The sequence below is a fragment of the Pelobates fuscus genome, chromosome 1, assembly GCF_036172605.1.
Source record: "Pelobates fuscus isolate aPelFus1 chromosome 1, aPelFus1.pri, whole genome shotgun sequence".
NCBI classification, from domain to species: Eukaryota; Metazoa; Chordata; class Amphibia; order Anura; family Pelobatidae; genus Pelobates; species Pelobates fuscus.
Window position 1 is genome coordinate 32,428,208 of NC_086317.1, and position 22,183 is coordinate 32,450,390.

The 22,183-nt window shown below is 43.0% G+C and overlaps 1 protein-coding gene across 2 annotated transcripts in view; it reads left to right on the forward strand.

The window, feature by feature from the left end:
• The window catches only part of HLCS (holocarboxylase synthetase), a 151,676-nt gene that overhangs the window by 126,731 nt on the left and 2,762 nt on the right, over positions 1-22,183 (forward strand). For both annotated transcript variants that reach the window (XM_063447365.1, XM_063447374.1), the window contains exons 8-11: positions 13,640-13,707; positions 16,484-16,644; positions 20,581-20,695; positions 21,704-21,917. In XM_063447365.1, the coding sequence (XP_063303435.1) occupies positions 13,640-13,707; positions 16,484-16,644; positions 20,581-20,695; positions 21,704-21,917 (558 nt within the window). The remainder of the gene's footprint in view (positions 1-13,639; positions 13,708-16,483; positions 16,645-20,580; positions 20,696-21,703; positions 21,918-22,183) is intronic.

Here is a 22,183-nt window from a genome sequence, read left to right on the forward strand (position 1 = left end):
ATGCTGTTGCTATGCAGGAAATCAGCACCAATGCTCCAACTTGCCGTTGCAATCCTGCAATTTTCAGGAACGTCACATGAGAGATTGTTTAGTAAAATTTTACATGGCTTGAAACTGGCTGTATGCTTTTTTTTTTTAACTAAAATATCCATTTCATTCTGTTTGCACCTTATGTAGTCATTACATTCATTCCCTGAAAAATGAGGGCCCAAACCACACAGTGTATCATGCTGGAAAGACGGATATTTAGTAAGAGGTATGTTCTTTCATCAAGAATGCCCAGATGTCTTTATGTAGACAAAAACGTATATTTTAGTTCATTTTTTTTTTCAATTCAAAGCCCTTAAAGGGTAATTCACGAAAGTGAAATTTAAGTTTAAAATAGCAGAACTGGAAACATTATCTAAGTCCGCTATGCTTATGGTTCTGCTGCCCTGGCTTTGACTTCTCCGTTTCGTAAATAACCTTGTGTGGCTTTGTGAAGCTGGATGTGCAATTTGTATCACTGGCTGCCTCCTTGTTAATGGAAGGTTGACAATATTTTACATTATAATGGTGCCTACGCCATGTTGTTTATTTTTAATTCCAATTTGCTATAGGTTTGGATTAATGTTTGACCTAGAACCATTGAGATGTGTAATACTACTTGTGACAAAAGCAACTTCGCCACTGGCTCTTGGAGGGGACTACTTGCCAGCCTTTTACCCTGTGACTATGGCCCCTGCAATAGAACTGGCTAATATACTTCAAACAGGCTCTGTTCGTGCAATTGGGACTATGTGGTTCATTTACCGAACAACCGCACGAACAGAGACCACCCTGGAGCTTGTTAACACCTATTAACAACTTGGAACGTTTCTCACCGCAGTGTTCTATTTGTCGACTGGGTGGCCGCAATTCCTCTGAACAACCACGTGGTGGCAGCCATTTAGTTCGCATGAAAGCAGGCAGCAGTGTTTGAGCATGAATCTCATGGAACTGAAATCGGATACAGAAACTCCCGAACAACGCTGAACTTCCATCATCGCCTGCATTAGTTTCTATTCAACTTAGAAGGGCACTGTTCAGTGAGATAATTTGTCTAGATGAAGGGAACAAGCTCCAGGGTAAGACTATTGACTCCGTTCGGTAGTTTGGATATTTGCAAACTACCGAACTAGACCGGCCGCAAGCCCTGATTCTCTGGAACAGTTTTGGGCATGAAACCATCCGTGCGGTCGGTCAAAAAGAGACTTCCAGGAATTTACTAAACCACTGCTCTGATCTGGGTGATTTTTGGATATGTTGTTCACCCAGATCAGGGCTACCAGGTGATGTGACATGTTGTATTTTGGGGTACTTATTGGACTTTATAAAAATGTGTTTTTTCTTTCTAGAGATAATTAAGTTAATGCATTATCTGCCTTAATTATATCACAGGCAGAGGGGAGGGATTGTGTACGGTATGTGAGAGTGTCATTCATTGTTACATCGTTTCTACTGGCTTGTACCCTTTGTGTCCCTGTGGCCCAGCAAGGTCCACCTGGGCATCAACCTTGTTGGAAAGCTTGCATAAAAGGCCAGCTTTGGCTTCAATTCATGAAGTTTAGGCTCATGTTGGGGGGAATTGGAGAACTACATACACTCTGGGGATTACTATAATCACTATACTCCCCTGAGTATAATCACTAAGCTCTTTTTTTTTTTTTAAATTCTTTATTTTTGTAGACAGGAAATAATGCACATACATCGAGAACATCACAGAATGCTCATCCATTGACATAAATACAGCATACGTGGTGCAGTAAGTTGATTGTGTTGACGGGAAATAGTGCACATACATCGAAAACATCGCATAACGCACAACCATTGACATTTATACAGCTTCCATGGTGCAGTAATTAGGTTTTGTTGGCGGGGCATAATGCCCCCACATCAGGAACATCACGTGATGCACATCCATTAACATAGAGAACAGCATACATGGTGCAATAAATCGATTTTGTTGATAGGGAACAGTGCGCATGCATCAAGAACATCACATAATGCATATCCAGTAAACATATATACAGCATACAGGGTGCAGAATAGCAATATTGAATGCCTGTCAGAATATTACGGTATGTCCAGCTACTGGCTGTTCTCTGTAGTATTAAAGGGTTGTGTCCTAGAAACCTGTGTGTAGTGGTCGCCTAGGAACCACCGTTTACTTCCTCTAACAATATTGTATGCCTGTCAGTATTCCTCTTTATGTCCAGCTACTGGCTGTCAACTTTAGTTTTTAAAGGGTTATGAATGAGAAAAGTATAGATAGAAAAGAGAGAAAGAGATGGAAGAATAGGGTGGGGAAAAGGGGGGGGGAGGGGAGGCGAGGAGCAATGTCCCATTGCCTACCTATCATACCGTCCCTATGTCAGCTAAGCAACTCAGCGCAGGGGGCAATCCTCCCAAGGTGCCCATACTTTCTGGAAGCGTCTTTGCGTGCCTCGAACTCTTGCTGTCAGGTCGTCCATCAAGTATACTTCCCTAATCCTATTAACGACTCCGTTAATCGGTGGCGTGGATTGTTTAAGCCAATCCGCCGCCACTGCTCTCCTGGCTGCCAAAGTTATCTTGTGAATAAGTGCTTGTTCGTGTCTAGTCCACCCGTCTATCGTTCTGCTAAGTAGGTATACCCATGGGTCTAGGGGGGGAGCCCTGTTCAGTACTTGGGCCAGTAGATCTCTAATTTGTTGCCAAAATCTTGCGATCAGGGGGCATTCCCACCACATGTGGATATATGTCCCTTTTACCCCGCACCCTCTCCAGCAGACATCTGTGGGGATCCTGTTCATACGATATAATTGGACAGGAGTTGTGTACCAGCGGAGCATCGTCTTAATTGCTTGCTCCTGCACTGTTACACATATAGAGGATTTATGGCTGGCCTCCCAGATTTCCTGCCACTCTATTCCTTCCAGCCGCTCCCCCAGGTCCCTCTCCCAGTGTTCCGTGTATGCTAACTCTCCCCCTTCCCTAGCTGCCGAGCATATGTGCGCGTACAGCCGGGTAATCAGGCTGTAGGCATTTGGTCCTGGATGCACATTTGTTCGTAGAATGTCATGGGTTTTCGAGCCGCCTCCCTGACCCAGGGCCTTTTTACAAAATCTTTTATCTGGAGGTATCTAAAAAAATCCGCGGGGGTGAGGTGGCCTCTTTGTTGTAGAGCATCAAATGTCACTATCTCCGAACCCTGCACCAACTGGTGTATACGTTGCAAACCTATTCTTTCCAGATTCCTGAAATCACGTGCTGCCATGCCCGGTGGGAATGCTCTATTTCGTAGGTATGGCATTAGAGGGGATGGGGAGGATGCCAACCCGTATCTCTGGTGAGCTCTATCCCAGAGTTGCACAGAGTTCAAAATCGCCGGGCATGTCGATCTAATGATGGGTCTATGTGCTCTGGGGACCCATATGAGCAGCTGGGGGATGTCCGCCCCCACCATCAAGGATTCCAGCTCCACCCACTTCCTCTCTCCGGGTGGCGAGTGCCACAAAGTTATTTGGGACAATTGTGTCGCTAAGTAGTACCCATATAGGTCAGGTAAACCTAGTCCCCCCCTGTTTTTTGGCCTATGTAGTGTTTGTCTCGAAATTCTATGGCGTTTGTGTTGCCAAAAAAATTCCCTATCGCCTGCTACAGCGGTGCGAGTTGCGCCTTTGAGATATGAATGGGCTGTGACTGAAAATAAAATAATATCCTAGGAAGGATATTCATTTTGACTGCATGGATCCTTCCCACCCAAGATATGGGTCTTTCGTGCCAAGTTTCTAAATCCCTAATGAGTCGTTTCATAAGGGGAATATAGTTCTGTAAATAGAGTTGGTCAGGGGCTGCAGTCAGTGTAATGCCTAAATATTTGATTGCCTGGCGTTCTATTCTGATGTGGTGTGCCCTCCGCAGTGCCGCCAGTTCTTCGGTTGGGATCTCGATGGGGAGTGTGCTAGACTTGGTCATGTTAGCCTTATATCCAGAAACAGCACCATAGGTATCTAGTACCCCCTGCAAGGCCTGCATCAAGGTGGTGGGGCTAGTGAGCGTCAAGAGCACATCATCCGCATACGCCGACACCAGGAACTCCCTACCTCCCACCCGGGCCCCTTGTATGTCCGGGTGTCTTCTAAGGGCTTGGAGTAGCGGTTCCAGGGAGAGGACGAATAGGAGAGGGGACAACGGGCACCCCTGTCTGGTGCCATTATACAGCTTAAATGGCAGTAGAGGGGCCCCTGAGATCTTCACCTGTGCTCGCACATTCGTATACATTGCTTTAATCAGGGTAACAGCCTGCTCGGGGAATCCCATGTGGGACAGTAGTGTGAACAGGTACGTCCACGTAACTCTGTCAAACGCTTTTTCAGCGTCTAGGGAAACCAGCAAGGTTTTTGTGTGCGTAACTGTCTGCTTCCAAATGATGTCTATATTCCTACAGGTATTCTCGAACAGCTGTCTTCCCTGCACGAATCCCACTTGATCCGAGTCAACCAACGTGGCTAGAAAGGGGTTCAGCCTTGTCGCCTGAATTTTCGCAAGGATTTTCATATCATGATTAATCAACGAAATTGGTCGATAGCTACTCGGGAGGCTCAGGTCTTTGTCAGGTTTGGGTAATAGAACAATGGTTGCTAGGGACATGTGCAAGTCAGGAGCGCCCCTCACTCGAAAGTCATTAAAAAGAGCGGCCAAATGAGGGGCTAGCGCGTCTCTGAATTCCTTGTAATAGCTCCCGTCGAATCCATCCGGTCCCGGGGCTTTATTCCCCTTAAGGGCCTGAGCCACCTCTTCAGTCATGATTTCCGCCGCTAACGCATCTACCCCGTCCTGTGCTAGTTTGGGCAACCCCAAGTTTTCCAGAAATCGTCGCGCTATGGCCTCTTCCTCCCCGGTCCTCTCCTCTGCTCCCGGGGAGTGGTTGTAGAGTGATGTATAATAGTCCGTAAAGACCTCAGCTATGTCTCGGGGGCTAGTTTTGGTTGAGCCGTCGGTGTGTCTAATGGACGTAATATGTCCCCCTCTTTGTCTGGGTTTCAGAACTCTAGCTAGGAGAGTATCCATTTTATTTGCGTGTTCATAGAAGGTCCTTTTGGACCACGTAAGGGATTTGGCCGTGTCGTCTAAGAGCAGCTGGCGAATTTCCAGCCTCAATTCTGTCAGTCGTCCCGCAGTCAGGTCGCCCGGACTACTCTGATGTTGTTGTTCTACTCTCTTCAGGTCAGTCAGGAGACCTTCTAGTTTCTGGAATTTCAGTCTCTTTCTGGTTGTTGCCAGTTTTATGAGCGTACCCCTAATGACTGTCTTATGGGCCGCCCATACCGTCGCCAAAGAAACGTCCGGGGTCATATTAGTCTCGAAGAAACTGGTGAGCTCCGTCCTAATCTGGGATGTTATAGTCTGGTCTTTCAGTAGGGAGGCGTTAAGTCTCCATGTCCACGGGGTCGCTTCGCTCAGCCTCCCCAGCGTCAGTGAGATGTCGGCATGGTCCGACCACGTGATGGGCCCTATGCTGGTGCTAGTTACTCTTGGTAGGCCCCTACTGTTTACTAAGAACATGTCTATCCTGGAGTAGGACGTAGAACGTATAGTCCCGCGTACCCGGATGATGGGCCCTCCAAGCGTCCACCAAGCCCGACTCCGTCATAAATTGGTGCAGTAGTTTGTCCTGCCTCCCACCCCCCTGGGATGTCTGTATGCCACTGCCCGCCCTCCTGTCCACCGCTGGGCTTGGCGTAGCTTCATGTCACCCCCTACTATGATCAGCCCGTGGCGCAGGGTTTGGAGCTTGGTCTGCAGCGTCTCCCAGAAAGCCGCTTCTGGGTGGTTAGGTGCGTATACGTTGATTAAATGGATCTGGTGGGAAAGCAATGTGCCTGACACTATGACATAGCGCCCTTCTGGGTCGGATTCAGTGGACAAGATTCTCACGGGGCAGCTGTTCCATATAAGGATCACTGCTCCGTTGCGTTTGCGCAGCGCCCTGGCCTCATACGTTGTGCAGTATGTGTGGTCTTTAAGTTTAAATTTAGCCTGTCTCGGTAAATGCGTCTCCTGTATGAATGCTATATCAGTTCTCATCCGTTTAAGTTCTCTAAATAGGAGACGCCGTTTATTAGGGGAGTTCAACCCCTTTACATTCAGTGAAGTAAGTTTAACAGCCATGGGTTCCCCCTACTGTGTGTGCTACAGTTTGCGCCCACCTCTGCTCGTGCTGCGCCCCACTCCGGGGCCTCTCCTCGCCGTCCCCTCGGGATAATATAGGATCGGGGAAGAGAAAGGGGAGGAGATGAAGGAAGGTGAAAAAACGAAGAAAGAAAAAAGGATGTGGTGCACTTCCCGTGCGCCACCAACAAAGTCTGGTCTTACCTGTCGCCAGACTATCTCGGGGGTCAGGATCCCGAATCCCATCCGCGTCCAGCGTACGGAAGAGAGTCAGGCTCATGAGCCCTCCCCTTGACGCGCTGTTGCGCGAAAGGTAATGTCATCTGGACTGTGCCCGCTGCGGACACTTCACTAAACATATATAGAAGAACTTGTCCGGGGTATAGTAGGTACTCAGCCCGTGCTCTCTGGAGGCAGTCAACAAAAAACAGTAATTAAACATGTAACTTCAAAGTGTGCTAACATTGCATTAGAACAGTGGTAATGGTCGTGGCATGCTAGCGTGGGGGCATGGTAGGGATGCCAGCTCGACGCTCCCTGCTCTTGTCCCATCAAAATCGTGTCCCTCTCCTCCCTCCTGGCCCCTGGGGGGGGGGGGCTCTAAGTCCCGTATTGCTTTGGGGAATGTGGGTGTGCCCCTTTGTTAGTGCACACAACGCCTGGCGTTGGTTTGTCCTACTGCGAAAACTGTTAGTCAGCTGATTGTTCTGAAGCCTGAGTTTGCTAGTGGCCTTCTACCCATCAAGGTGTGTGAGTATGAACTAGCAACTATTGTGCTGGGAGCAACATCTGTTTGATACGTGCGGCCTGGCGCTCCAGCCTGACTGGTTGCAGTGCAGTGCGCCAACCTCCCATACCAATTTCGCCCCCATTATTATTTGAGCTTGTGCATAGCCTGTGCGATGCGGACCAAGGGGAAATATATTCCTTCCAAATCTCGATTTGTTTAATATATTTACAGTGATGTGAGTATTTCCCCCCCATCCCCTGTTTTTGTTTTGTTATATGCCTTCAATTTCTTTTTTATTCTTTTTTAATTTAATTTAATTTTTTTTTATTTTATTTTTGAAGGTACTTCCCAATTTTTGCATGTTGTTTCATATTTATATATTGTTATTTTGTGGTGTGTGCGCTCCCCTCCATTCCCCCCTCTGTCCACCCTCCCCCTGCCCGTGACGTTATTGCGTGTATGTTCCTGCCCTCTGTAGGTCATGTGGGTGTCCCTCCCTTGTGGATTTGATGTGGTTGCCCAAGTAAGGTGGTGGGGCTAGTCCAGGCTGGGGTCCCCGGATCCCCACAGCTGCAAAAGTGAAAACTTGATCCAATTCCCGTGCCCATTCCCCAGTACATATAACAATCATCACATAGAGTCTCAAAACAGGCGCCAAGCCTTCCATCAAAGCAATAGGGTGGAGGACGGGTGCACTGCAAGGAGAATGTTTGGAACATGTAGTATAAGCAGAGCACTTAGGAGGTCGGGGCCCGGTGGTCATAATACCTCGCATCTCCCCGCCCACGGCAGTGTGGTTGTGCGGCAAAAATGGCTTCTCTCTCCATGGTGACGGCAAAACAGCCGGGAGGCCATGCCCAGACCCCGGCTTCTCCCCGCTGCATACCCCTGACAGAGCTCCCTCGACCCCCCCCAATCAAATAAAGAAGGCCCCCACCCCCGCCTCCGGGCCCAGCTTCTTGCGCGGAGCATGCCATGCCTCCAAACCTGTCCCGGCACCCCTCCTGGAAAAGCACCGTGTACCCCCAGCAGGGCCCCCATGACCCCCTCCCAAACCAATACACAAGGCCCCTCGCCCTCCTCCGGGACTGTGCCTGGTGCGCAGCACCCTCCTGGAAAGGCCACAATGTCACTTACTTTAGCCGGCTCAGAGATCAGCGCCGTCGAGCTCCCACCTCCTGCCACTCGGTCGGGAGAGGCTCCAGCACTTGCGTGGTAGGCCGCAGCTCCGGCAAACCGCTGCTAGTAGGGATACCTAGGCCTTCCAGGAACCGCTTCGGCACACCGCTGGGGGTCAAAGTGAGAGTCTTCCCCCCTCGTAACGCCATCAGCCGAAAAGGGAAGCCCCAGGCGTACTGTACATTTTCTTTTCGGAGAGCCTCCGTGATGGGTCTCCACTCCCGTCTTCTCTGGAGGGTGCTGGGGGCCAGATCCTGGCATACCTGGAGTTCCGTGCCCTCGTGGATCAGCCTGGCTTCCCTGCTCCTCCTCATCAAGGCTTCCTTAGTCTGGAAGAACAGGAATCGGACGATAACGTCCCTGGGAGAAGCGGCATCGGTTCTTTTGGCACGTAGGGCTCTGTGTGCCCTTTCCATGTGCCATCTTTCTTCCGGGAGGTCTGGCAGCAAGGGCCTAAAGACGGCCACAAGCACCGCGGGTAGTGTGCCTTCTCTCTCCCCTTCCGGCAGGCCGCGTATGCGGAGATTGTTTCTCCTAGACCGGTTGGCTAAATCTTCAATGACCAGCTCGGCCTCAGACATGTGGGCCGTCAGCCCGTTTATTTGGGCCGCTGCAGCGTTGTGGGCCTCGGACGTGGCTTCCAGTCGCTCCTCGAGGCGGGCCGTCCGCCCCGGAGGACCGAGGTGGAGTTCTCTATTTCGCCTGCCAAATAGGTCTGTACCTCCGCCAGTCTCTCTAGTATGCGTGCCGTCTCGGTCTTTGTCTTGTGGCTGCCTCCCTCCTGAGGCGAGTGTGGGTGCGATGAGGGGCTCCGTCCGGCGCCATCTTGGGGATCCGCAGACCCGGTCTTATGGGCCGTCAGTAGGTCGAGGACTGTCGATCCCCCCTCCGTCCCTCTCTTGGATTGATTTTTGGGATTCCTCTTATCCATTTGCAATATTGAAGTGGAGTTTATATCGGTCGACGTCCAGAAAATTGCTAAAGTAAGCTATATATAGCGCGTTGGGGCCGGAGCTCTACTCAGGCACGTCCAGCTCGTTCCCTGGTCAGGCCACGCCCCCCACTAAGCTCTTTTAAGAGCTGTTCTTGCTACGCTCTCTGGACTAGGAGAGGCCTACCCACTGGAAGCTGGATCCCTTGGGTCCAAGGTGGGTGGAGTACGGCGAGACCCCAACCAAGGTTTGCGGTGGTTATGTTGTTCCAGTGTAGTGCTGATGGTACTCGCAAGTACTAGGAAGCAGCGATTGACGGAGGTACTCAGTCGGAGTGCCTGGCGGTCCGTCACACTACTAATAATATAAGTATCTGACTATATGTGTGTGATGCACAGCAGGTGTCTGGCTGGAAAAGCACTGCCTAAAATATTTTGCTTGGGCAGAAATGCCCAACTTTTGTGTTACCACGAGAGGGACCATAGAGAAAAAATTCCAAAGTATGACTGAGGAGTCCCAAATTGGGGCAGTCATTTTGGGTCTTGGGTATGATCCTGCATGATGTTTTTTTAACTATTATATTCTTGTCCACTAAGGCCCTCGAACATCCTTTTAAACAATATATTGACGCATTCAATTAACTTTATATAAAAAACTGCAAGTTGTGACATATTTATAACATAGAAAAAATTAAGCCTATTTTAAGTCGATTTGCAAAGAATCTCCACAAGTCACAGCTTACGCAGAAAAAAACAATGTGTATATAATTTTTTTTTTATTTTTTTTTTAGATGGCTGGACCACATTAAAGGGATACTACAGCATCATAACCATTTCATGTTAAAGTATGCTAGTACTCCTGATAAAGTGACTGTATTAAAGGAAACACAATTTGTATCCCTCAGTTTTGACAATTCCAAATTTTATAATTGTATATAAACAACTTGAGGAATGTCCTGTTTAGGACTGAAACTTTGATATGGGTTTGTTTTTCCATGCACATAATGTTTTGCAACAATTAAAACATATTTTTTTACTTTAACTGAAACATTGATAATAAAAGTTATGTTTTATTTGATGAAGACCCACTGGTTGCTTCCCATTGTTGTTGAATTGTACCTACTGTCTGCTGGATTGGAGCACTAGGCATTATGGTTTTGTGACCCCTGAGTGCAAGCCTTTCGTGGCTTTATATATATATATAAAATTTGTTGGGTTTTTCTTACAAATCGACCAGAGAAAATGAAAGCAGTAACTTTTATTGCTGCGGATTGCTGTGTACACTGTACTCGAGAGGTTGCGACCCCTTTTATCTGAAGTGTTATCTTTGGCCCTAACTTTACGTCTTTTTGGAATTGAAGTGAAACGGTAGAATGTTTTGTTGCCGTTTGGGGCTTGGCTTTTAGGAAAGGTTATGATAAGTTTCCTTTTGTCATAGCTCTTTTATTGCTATTTTCTCACACTGCTCGGATATTTAAATAATGCTGTGTACCTTTGCTCTTTTTACACACACTTTCTTCCTCTTGAAACATCAGTCGGGTGACTTGAATGTCCAATTTCAGTTTCTCGTGTCTCATGGTAGAAACTATTAAAGTGTACAAGAACTTTATTGTGGCCTCGGAACGGTGCTGTAATGCCCCAAGAGTTATCTCGTGTAGCAAGAATAAATCTGTCTGCCTCCATTTGTCTCTGTTGCTGCATTTGTTTCTTCCCCAGTGATCCTTACCGCCTCCCCTGATTTCCTTTTGGCTTAAAAGAACATTGACTCAGCTCATTAATATAACTTTGCTTCCAAATGTCTCTGAGCATCAAAGATGTTCCCTGCTAGGCCTCATTTTAAATTAACCCTTTAGCGGCCAGTGGCGTTCAGCAACCAAATGTAGCCGGTATGAAATTACTGAGCATGCACTTTGTTCTCTGGGATGTTTGAAATACTCAGTAGCAAGATATTTATCACTGTGTACACTACAATACCATGCGCCTCATTAAATTTCTTGGCGCCTAAAAATAAGTTGTTTAATTTCAATTAGCCATTGATGAGTAGTTTATAATAAGAAGGTAATTGGGATGTTAATGAGTATTCTTATTCACGTGACAATTGCAAAAAGCACAGCTTTAACCCTCTCTTGTTTTCCGTGACTTGCCAAATGCCATCACTAATCACAAAGACTGATGGGATGGGGCATCTTCTCAAGGGATGCGCAGTAGATGCTGTGATTTTGCACAATTTTTCGTAGACCTCTGTTTTGGACTGTGACACTTGCACCAGGAGCTGGAGACTGGATGATAGATGCCCTTTCACCCCTTAGCCACATAATGGCGTTTTTTCCCATTACTTTGAGAAAGGGCAGGGAGTGCCACTATGTACATAAAGTGCATTTTGCTCTTCACTGTGTTGCAGATCATTAACTTTGTGTGGCAGAACACATGTTCCAAATCAGGACTGCCTTAGTAGATACAGGACACTTGGAAGGTATTATGCATACTGATCTATTTTTCACACAATGATTGCATTTTGAGAAATCACCAACCTAAAAAGCATTTTTGTAGATAAGCAGCTATATTATACCTATTGTATTTTTCCAGCTTTGCTGTTTAGGCATTTTATGATGGACCCTTTAAAAAATCTCTCTAGGAGATCTTATCGTCTAACTGAATAACTTCTCTCCTCCTGCCCCTCCACACATCCCTAGACAAAAAAAAAATCCAAATTCAGAAGATCCAACTTTTATAATAATGGCAAATATTGGTTGTTTATAAAAAAAAATTATAAAAAAAAAAAGCTTAAAGGGACTTTTGTTTGATGTATTGCATAGCATAGTGGAGTCGACTCACTTACAAAAAAAATGAAATAAATCTAGCTTTCCTTTATACAGTGTTTAAATAAACTTTGTGGGATGCTAGATTTTTGCATTTTCCCCCCTTTAAACGAGATTGGAAACTAATAGATAAAGTGCTCTTTCCTACTGACCGGCTAATGGCTAGGCTAATTGCAAAATTGGGATATATGTGATTAATCGTATAATAAAGATGTGCACAGTAAATGTCTCTTTCTTTTTGTTTGTAAAAGCATTTTGTGTATATATTACTGTCGGCGTCCGGCACTGCAAGAGTTAATTCTCCATCGTGTAATCTATTAATGCTGTTAAACTCTAATTAGTTCTCAGGGGAAAGTTATACTTTGAAACCCTTTTCTCGCTGCTCGTTAAATGTTTTACGCTTGTTTTGCTGAATCCTACAGGGCTCTTTGAATTCTAAAATGCAATTCGGTGCTCACAGTCAGTGGCGGTTTACCTTGGGTTGCCATAAACCTGCCATCTTGAAATATTGGCAATCTCATAACCAATGACTAATTTTCAATAACTCCATAAAACCAACTATTTTCACTCCAGAACTTTTAAGGTCTGCCAAGTCAAATGTTTCTTTCAAAGACTTTTGTAATCATTGAGCTTTTAAAAAAAAATAAAATAAAAATCAGAAAGCAGCTACACATTATTGCTACACTCCCTGTGCATTTCAAAAGTCGCAGCTCTCTTGAAATTCTAAATGTATAGAGTAGGTTTTATTGTTTGCAAGATGGAAATGTTAACATATAAATTGAAAGAATTAGGCTAAATGTTATTTCGATAAAATGGTTTAGTTACTTTTAAAATGTTTGTAAGAACACATTTACCCTTTATGTCGTACTCTGTTTATTTACTGCTATTTTTGTTTAAATGCATTTTAAATGCAGTCCCCTCTGAATGCCCCCATCCCTTCTGGGTGCAAATCTTCGAGCTCTTCTTGGCCTCCATGATCCATAACACTGCACAACAGGAACTGGCTACAGTCTCACAGCCGATCTCTGGTCTCTCAAAGCTTTCAGTAGGATGCAGGGTAGATTCCACAGATTTACATTTGTAGCTTAACGTTGCAATTCAAGCAGAGCACATTATGTATCATGAGACACACTGCCATTAAATTTACGTTAAGGTTAGTTATCATGTTGTGCATCATTGTGATACATTCCTACAATCACACCTTTTTGTGTTTTACTACTGAGAAACAATGATGCACTTCCATAGCTATGCATTGCTATGTGTATAGTTGCAGAGCTCTGCTTAATAAAGTGGTTCTGGTGCACAGAGACTGCTTCACATAGACTCAGCAATGCAAATACTGCCTTTTTCTTAGAAAAGGCAATGTTTACATTGAGCTGTAAGGATACCGGAGTGAGTGACAGCCACTATAGCAGGGATAAGCAGCCTTCAGCACTCCAGAGGTTATGGACTACGTCTCCCATAATGCTTTTACAGCTATAATGCTGGCAAAGAATCGGATGAGATGAAGCCCAAATCATCTGGAGTGCTAAAGGTTGCCTACCCCTGCACTAGAGGCTCTTCTTGTTGCAATTCTATTTTCTAGTAAATAATCTATTTACAGTAAACTGTGTGATTGTGCCTTATATACACGGTTGTTTTCCCACCTGTATCCATATGCAAGAGCTAATGTGTTCTTTGGTCTGACTCTAAGCCCTTACATTAGTATTGCAAAGTGATGCCGATTTCTCATTTCACAGTTACTTAGGTTTTATTTGTCTCCATTTCCTGTTCTAACTGATTGTTTTCCTTTCCCATCACTCTCAGGCTGATGTTTCACGAACCAAAGGAAATGGGGTTAATCGCGATCGCAGGCCAGCAGACACAAGGCAAAGGTCAGAGGATTTCTTTCAATTAAAAAGAAACCGAAAACATGCAGATAGATGGCCAGCAGTGAATGTGATCTGATTTGGGAAAACAAATCTATTGCAACTGGGTTTTATGTTTTCTTGTATTTGTGTTTGTTGTTCATTATTTTTTTTTTCTTTGTTAAATAGACCAACTGAAGCTTAATGATTGGTATTGCTATCTTTACAATATAAACCAATTTCTTATTCGTGATCTGTCAGTAGCAGATAGTCTCAGTTCTATTTGGGCTATATTATAACATTTAATCTATACTTAGTGTCCGTGAAATCCCCTACAAATATATAGATTAAATGTTACAGTAGGTTTATTCCTCTGTGACTGTGGCTCAGCCGTGATATTGGTAAAAAATACAGATTTATGTATGCCTTCTGCTAGCACGGTCTATAGATCAAATGCAGTGGTCTACGGAAGCGATGGTTATTTGATTATTTTTTGAACTAAAGTTCTATGTTTCTATAGGTTTAAAAATAATTTCAGGAAGTATTACTTTACGGAGAGGGTAGTGGATGCATGAAATAGCCTTCCAGCTGAAGTGGTAGAGGTTAACACAGTGAGGGAGTTTAAGCATGCGTGGGATAGGCATAAGATATGTTGTTTATTTTTGGTTGTTTTTTATAAGATAAGGCCAGGGACCCATAAAAGTATTTAGAAAATTGGGCAGACTAGATGGGCCGAATGGTTCTTGTCTGCCGTCACATTCTATGTAAGATTCACAGGGTTATTTTTAAAGGTGCACTTATCAGCAAGATGACATTTGACTGTATGTTGTTTTTTATTTATTTTTTTAACTACTGTAATCTTGGATGAGATTAAAGTGATGGGAGTTGTGATGTAAGTTAAGTCTCTCGCAAAGTCTATCCTTGTGTATATAGCGTCAGACGCTTTTGGTAGAATGTATACCTTCTGTTGATACAATGATGTAGTTTAATTTGTCGCAATAAATATTTTTAAGTTCTTTTGCTGCTGAGGAATAAAAAAAAAAGACACTTCAAAGGTGCAATATTACACCTCATTAAAAATATCAGTAGCTGTGGTTTTGAAACGTGTGACATTTTCATACATACCCCCTAGAGAGTCTTAATCCAGTTTGTCCACAACATTCAATCTCTTGTCTTGAAATCGCCTGCTATGCTTGTGAGATTTTCATTGTCTGTGTAATCCCACCCAGCTCCAAACACTTTAAATGGTCAGAGTAACACAGGTTTTTTAGATCGCATCTGCAGTGGGAATACTGAATGCGAACATAATGTGTGTAATTGGGCAACTAGCTCACAACAGGAACAAAGTATTGCATTTATAGAACTATTTTGTAAAGCACTGATTGCAGTTAAAGCACATGTTTTTGTAGGTCTAATTGAAGTGGATTTCTGTGATATTGAAAGCATATTCACAAAGAATAAAGTTGAGCTGAGATTAAAATGTGTGAGAATTCAAACATGCTGTACCTTAGAACTTGACTTCAAGAGTAAACCAGGCCATTCACTTACACGTGTCTGACTTGGAAAAGATATTAATTGAGGCAGGGGTGTGCAACATTGCATCAGGGGAGATCTCCACAACACCTGCAGTGCCAAATGTTACCTACCCCTGACTTGCTTGCTCTATTTATGTGCTATACAAATCGATAGACAGCATGCAGAGATGTAAAATTATACTTGCCAAGTGTCCTGATTTGATTGAGACAGTCCCTATTTGCAGCTGGCTATTCTGACTAGTGTATTGCTTTTCCTGTTACAAAGTCTCACCACAATTACTCATGCAATAATGGGCACATGTCCCTACATGTTGGACGTGACCTCATCAGACCTGGCGTTTTGGTGGTAGTCTTGTTCGTCAGTATTATTTCACAATTCTCATAGAACACAATTATCAACCGTGTTTTACACAAATTAACAATGATATTGTTATCATTGATAATCGGTCATAAAGTACATTATCCATTTCAAAAATATAAAAATTGTCCACTTGGAATCTGGACAGTGTTGCTATAGTTATCATTAGTGAGCAGCTATATTAATAAAGGGTACATAGAACGAGAGGTAACATATAATTATCGATTAACATGTGCATGCAGGGAATCTGTTCGATACAGTGAGTGGGGATCGAACTGGAGTTGTCGTGGTCAGTGATGGGTTACAATAGAAGTAGGAAACAATGGAGAGGGGGTAAGGTCCGGTGACATGGAAACATAGAATGTGACGGCAGATAAGAACCATTCGCCCCATCTAGTCTGCCCAATTTTCTAAATATTTGTATTAGTCCCTAGCCTCATCTTATAGTTAGGATAGCCTTATGCCTATCCCACACATGCTTAAACTCCCTCACTGTGTTAACCTCTACCACTTCAGCTGGAAGGCTATTCCATGCATCCACTACCCTCTCAGTAAAGTAATCCTTCCTGATATTATTTTTAAACCTTTGTCCCTCTAATTTAAGACTGTGTCCTCTTTTTGTGATAGTTTTTCTTCTTTTAAATATAGTTTTACTTTACTGTGTTGATTCCCTTTATGTATTTAAATGTTTCTATCATATCCCCCCTGTCTCATGTATCCATCCATGCTGTACAAGTTAGAGAGACCAGTTTGGGAAATTAGATGTCTTCTTGAGTTTACAAAAAGGATGAGAGATTGGAGAGGTGGCCAGTTTATGAAGAGGTTATTTTCAGAAGCATAGGTCTATGAGTGAGAATGAATGGAATAATTAGATTTTCTTAGAGTGTGCTGTGTATTTTTATTTCGGTAGGTCGTGGCGGGAATGTTTGGCTGAGCCCTAAGGGTTGTGCCATGATCACAGTACATATTTCAGTTCCTCTATCATCCTCACTGGGGCAACGCATTGCGTTCGTGCAGCATCTAATGGCTCTCGCCGTGGTGGAGAGTGTCACATCAATACCCGGATATGAGGTACTATGAATTTATTTTATATAGCATTGTCTATTGTCTGCATCATTTTTTGCTACATACACCGTTTCCATTCATCCCTCTGTCCCGGTCTTTGTACATGAAGAGTTTAAAATAAAATAAAATATTAAAAGTGGATCTGTCACTTTCAGTGGTCAATACGTACTTGGCAAAGGCCCTCGAAAGTGACAGATCTGGTGTTGGGTCTGGTGGCCAGTTGGTGCCGGGGAAGGTAGGTTTACTTACCTGTAGTTGTCCCTCACGGCTGCCTACATTGACTTCCTCTTGGTCCTCTTCAGCTCCTGATCCTTAATTTGCCAGGATCTTCATCAGTGCATGTGAGGGTACAACACTGAGGTGTATGGAAGATCTCGCGAGATGGCATGAGCCTCCATAGATTAATGCTCGAATCCCACAGCCATCAGTTGTGATATCTCCTAGGATTGTAGAAAAGTTGAGGGAGGACCACAACATGACAAGTCATACACAAACATGACGGCATCAAAAGTGTGATATCCCAAGATATGAAACAAAAAATAGAATGACATACCATTAATAACTGCCAATACCGGTGTAAGATGGAGATGAGCGGATACCAAATGAAAAAGAAAACCCACCAACATTTCGTCTGTAAACCTTTCTCAGGGAGGATAATCATTCTATTATTATTAAATTGGTTTGTTGTATTAACCCCCTGGGGATTGGAGTTTAGAGTGAGCACATTCTTTATATTCTGTTATTGATTGTGTTTTGCACTGTCTGCCCTCCATGCTAATTCATTAGGTAGATAATAATAGAATAGTGATAGAAAACTCCGCTCACACTGATAACTCATTGGCTAAGTGTGCATATTCAGAGAATGTCTAATAAGGAATCTACCTTGTGAAAATAATGGGCACGGCTAAGGGGGCACAGTTACACTTCAGAAAGCTATAACTTTATAACTATTCCCTTATTTTTTTTTTTTTTAATTCTATAATTTTAACATTTTATCCAACAATAAATTAAAAACAAGACACTTTAAAAAAAGAATATATATATATATATTTTAATATTACGGTGAATCGTGTTATCATTTGCGTTAAAAAGCCAAATGAGCTAAAAAGATAGATGGCTAGGTCACCAATGGATTTGTTCGGCTAACACAGTGTATAAATGATTCTGGTTCTCAGAGTAGAGAACCAGAGCTTAACACCCCCCTCCTTTCTCCCGGCAACACCGATGTACGTTAAAAAAAAAAAACAGTCTGTTTAATCATTGATAAAACGTGGTCCCTATGGAACATTCAGGGAGGTTGGTGTACATACAGGAACCCTGAGAACCTTGTTGAGCTCATAGGTCTGCAGGTGTGAGACCTTGACATACATTTCTATATCTTTTTTTTTTTTCACTTCTACCCTCGAAGGACCTGCTCACCAACCTACATACAATTTATTTATCTGACCTCTTTTGAATCGCATACTGGTGTAATAAACCCTCATCTCCATTAACGTCTCCTCCTCGTATGCTAGCTATACATCATGTGGAGAAAGTTAGCACATTATCTCCTGAGAAAATCAACCAGTCAGGGCTCTGTGATGAAAAGCAGTCTTGTTCAGCACTTCATAGCTCTTTATATGGCTGCTGTGCTGGCCTAATATTTGCTAACCATAAACCTTTGCTATTCTACAGGAGTTCTTAACAAAAGCATATGTTTCCCATATTACACGAAACCAGTGACTTCCGCACATTTACACTGTGACTTTATATACTGCACTGCATAGCTTGCCTCGTATATTCCATTCCCATGTATAAAATGTGCATTCCTTGCACCCATACATCAGTGGTGTAAGCGTTCCTTAGACTAGGTGTCTTGAAGATGAAAAAGGCTGAACTTGGAGTGGCAGGCCGTCATGGCCGATTTCTCCAACATCAGTCGGTTCTCGATCTGTTACCTTTATGTACAGCTCTGTAATCCGGCACGTCAAGTGTTACCTCCTGCTGGGGTTCCCAAGCCTCAAACATTCTTCCCTTAAATCTTTCTAAGCCAAATGGGGCACATATTGAAGTTTCGCCCATGGGGAGCTCTCAATGAAGTGCTAGCAGCAGACCTACTAAACGCAAGCAGATGTATTTGCTTTGATGAATGCCACAGCCTAGTACGCTGATTGAATTGGCAAAGAAAATACACTTTTAATTCACCTTTGTAATACGTGGGCTGGGGAAGAGGTGAATTACCAAGGCTTTACGACTCTGCTTGTTGTTCGATGCTTGGGTTGCCTTAAAAAAAATTTATATTTATTTTCTTAGCACCTAATGTACTAAGTATGCATTATATCCTATGCAGCAAATGCCGCAATTGTAAAGAGTGGTGAAAGTTTGCAGGAATGATGGGTCTGCCATTATTAACTGTGCTTTTATCACCAGTGATCAGACATTGCAGAATTCCAAATATAAATTATAGAAAGCATTTTCATATTTAAATGTATTCCATAAAACTTAGTTATTTTATAATTTTAATAACATTTGTTTTTTGTTTCAAAGATAGAATGTACGTTTTGCTATCATTTCTATATAGAACGTTTTGCATTAATATTATCTGCGATATTGTGTTAGAGACGTTATAGAGTTTCTGAGATTTCCTATTTTATAAAGTACTTTAACATTCAAGCTTTTAGTAAAGTAAACAATTTTGTCACATTTTCTAGATATTTTAATAATTTTGCATTTAAAGGGCTAAACTTTTCTCATTCTACTGTACAACCAGAAAAACCATAAAGCATCCTTAGATAGCCGCTGAAGCCAAGTAGTAATACAGGAACCTGGGGTCATGAAGATACCGACCTGTTCACCTTACGTATACTGACGGTGAAGAGTGGAGGCTGGTGGCATGTTTAGATCCTTGTGCGATCTTAAGTCTCTCTGCTGCTGACTAAATCTATAGTATCCCCTCCCTGCATCTAAACACTGCAACCATTGCTTGAGAAAAACAGTGAAGTTTATACATTTATACAGAGTCTGCAGTTTAACTTGTGAATAGGAGAGTTCTCCAGAGATATGCCAACATCAGAAAACACTTTGAATACTTTCAGAGTTATTCACTAAAGTAAGAATTGCTGGAAATCCAAAGTGAATTTCAAATTTAAAGCTGCTCTGTCACCTTCTGGGGTCTCTGCATATTTTGACTTTACCTCTTTTAGTGACTTTCCTTCCCTGAGCCTCACAGCCACCACCATTGTCTCTTTTCTGCTCCTTTCAGCTCTGGGTTCTTAATCTGCCAGCAGTCGAAGTCAGGTCGTAGACAAAAAAAAATATTTTCCCCTCATCAGCCACGTATGATGTCTGGAAGCTTTAAAAAGCTTGATGGCGGTAGCTCCACCATTTTGTCAAGCGAAGAAAAAATACGTAAAGTAATCCCAGTTTGTCTTAACCCATCTTCTCAGTGAAATTCCAACATAGTCTTTGTGAGCATTTCATAATGATTTTATCTTTATGAAAAACTTTTTTTTTTGAGGGTGTAACCAAGCAACTTTAAAGAAAAAAATAGCCAAATTTAGACCATAGCTGACTTGTATAATGTTTCCATTCTACAAGTCATTGCGAGATGGCATCTATGGAGAGTTTTGTGGTATCCTCCGTGGACCTCTGTGTTCTACTCTTGCACATGCGTCAGAGTAAATGAAAGTGCCAAGAGGAAAAAGATGGTGGCGGCTGCTAGGTATAGCTTCAGGTAAGTAAAACCTACCAGCCACAGTACCCCTTGGCCTCCTGACCCTAACTAGAGATGTTCCACGAAAGTTACAGATCTACTTTAAGACTGGTAAACAGATAATGTTTGCCATCCTTAGTTTACCAGCCTAGCATTGATAGCCTGAAACTCTGTAACTTTGTATATAATGTTTTCCGAGTTGGGAATACTCAAAATGAAGTTTGTTTTTTGTCTATTTTTTTCCCCCCCAGGACATTGAGTTAAAAGTAAAATGGCCAAATGATATCTATTACAAAGACCTAATGAAGCTTGGAGGTGTCTTGGTGAACTCAACGTTAATGGGAGACATGTTTCACATATTAATTGGTATGTAGTATTTTATCACAGCGTCCTGTATGAATGCAGAGCTCAAATCAGGGTGCTTCTGCTTGTTAGGAATACACTACAACCCTTAGAATTAGTAGGCATGTACAGTATGTCAATGGGTAGAGCTCCAAAACTTCAAAAATATCAGTAAGCATCACTTGCTAAACATTAGCAGGCAATTGTCGGTAAGGAATTAATTTGATAAAAGCTTTTGATGTGAAAATGTGATTAATTAAAAAAAAAACTGTCCGAGTAGAAAAGGAAACATAAAGAGGAAAGATGTAATGTTTCCTTTTATTTTTTTGCCCCTCCATGCCTCTGAACTAAACTGTCTTTAATGACCCCTTATTAGAGATGTATTTCCCAATAGGCCAACAAGGCATGTGTCTAGGCTGGCATGATGAGGGGCACACAGCATGCTATTATTTGTTTTTGTTTTTTTAATCTTTGCTTTTGTGACAGTTCCTGACACCCATTCTACCATTTTCAAAGCCTGGGGAAGCCAATTTGTTAAATTCTCATTACCCTGGCCATCTGTATCTCCTCCTGTCTGTCTGTCTGTCTCTTGCTTTCATCCCATCTACATCAAGTGATGTCACTGTTCTTCTACTCTTCCTAAATATACATCAGAACCACGCAGTCCACATTTTGAAAGCCATCTTTCGCTCCATTCAAGGTTATCCTGTGTACCTCAGCCATTAGATTGCTGGCTCCACGTTTCATCGATTTCCCATGTACCATTAATTATATTTCCTGAAGCATAAGAGCATCCAGAGTCTGGTGTCAGTGGGAGTTTCTGAGATTTTGTGAACATTTACACATTTTATAAAGTCATTTGCTGCTTTGTGGCCAAATGCTGCAAGATTTCCTTATAAATCCGCAATTTCAGTTTTGCAACCCAGGAAAAAAACAGAGGTGGCGACATTGTAAATAAAATCCCAGAATCTTTTCCAGTAGCATCTAAAGTATTTTTCTCTCAAAATAACAGTTGATATTTCTTCATTGTAGGTTGTGGATTCAACGTCAGTAACAGCAATCCAACAATCTGCATCAATGACCTCATCATGGACCATAACAGGAGAAATAACACAAATCTTAAACCACTAAGGGTTGATTACTTGATTGCCAGGGCAGTAACGACTTTAGAGAACCTAATGAATGCCTTTCAGAAGGATGGACCCAATGGCATTCTACCAGTCTACTATAAACATTGGCTACACAGGTGAGAGTTTCTAGTTTTTTTTCCGTGGCACATTTGCAGAGAACGGGGCAAAAGTTCACTTACTGAATAGTTGAAACAACACAACGATAACTTATCATGGCCCTTCCATATTCTGTAGGCAGGGATTAAGCTCCCTTTAGACATGGCTTGTTTTTATTTATACATCTGTGCACTCATATCCCCAACATTTATCATGAAGATAAGGGCATTGTTCAACTCTGATAAGAAGACTAAGAATACTCCTTTAACACAGAACATTACACCAT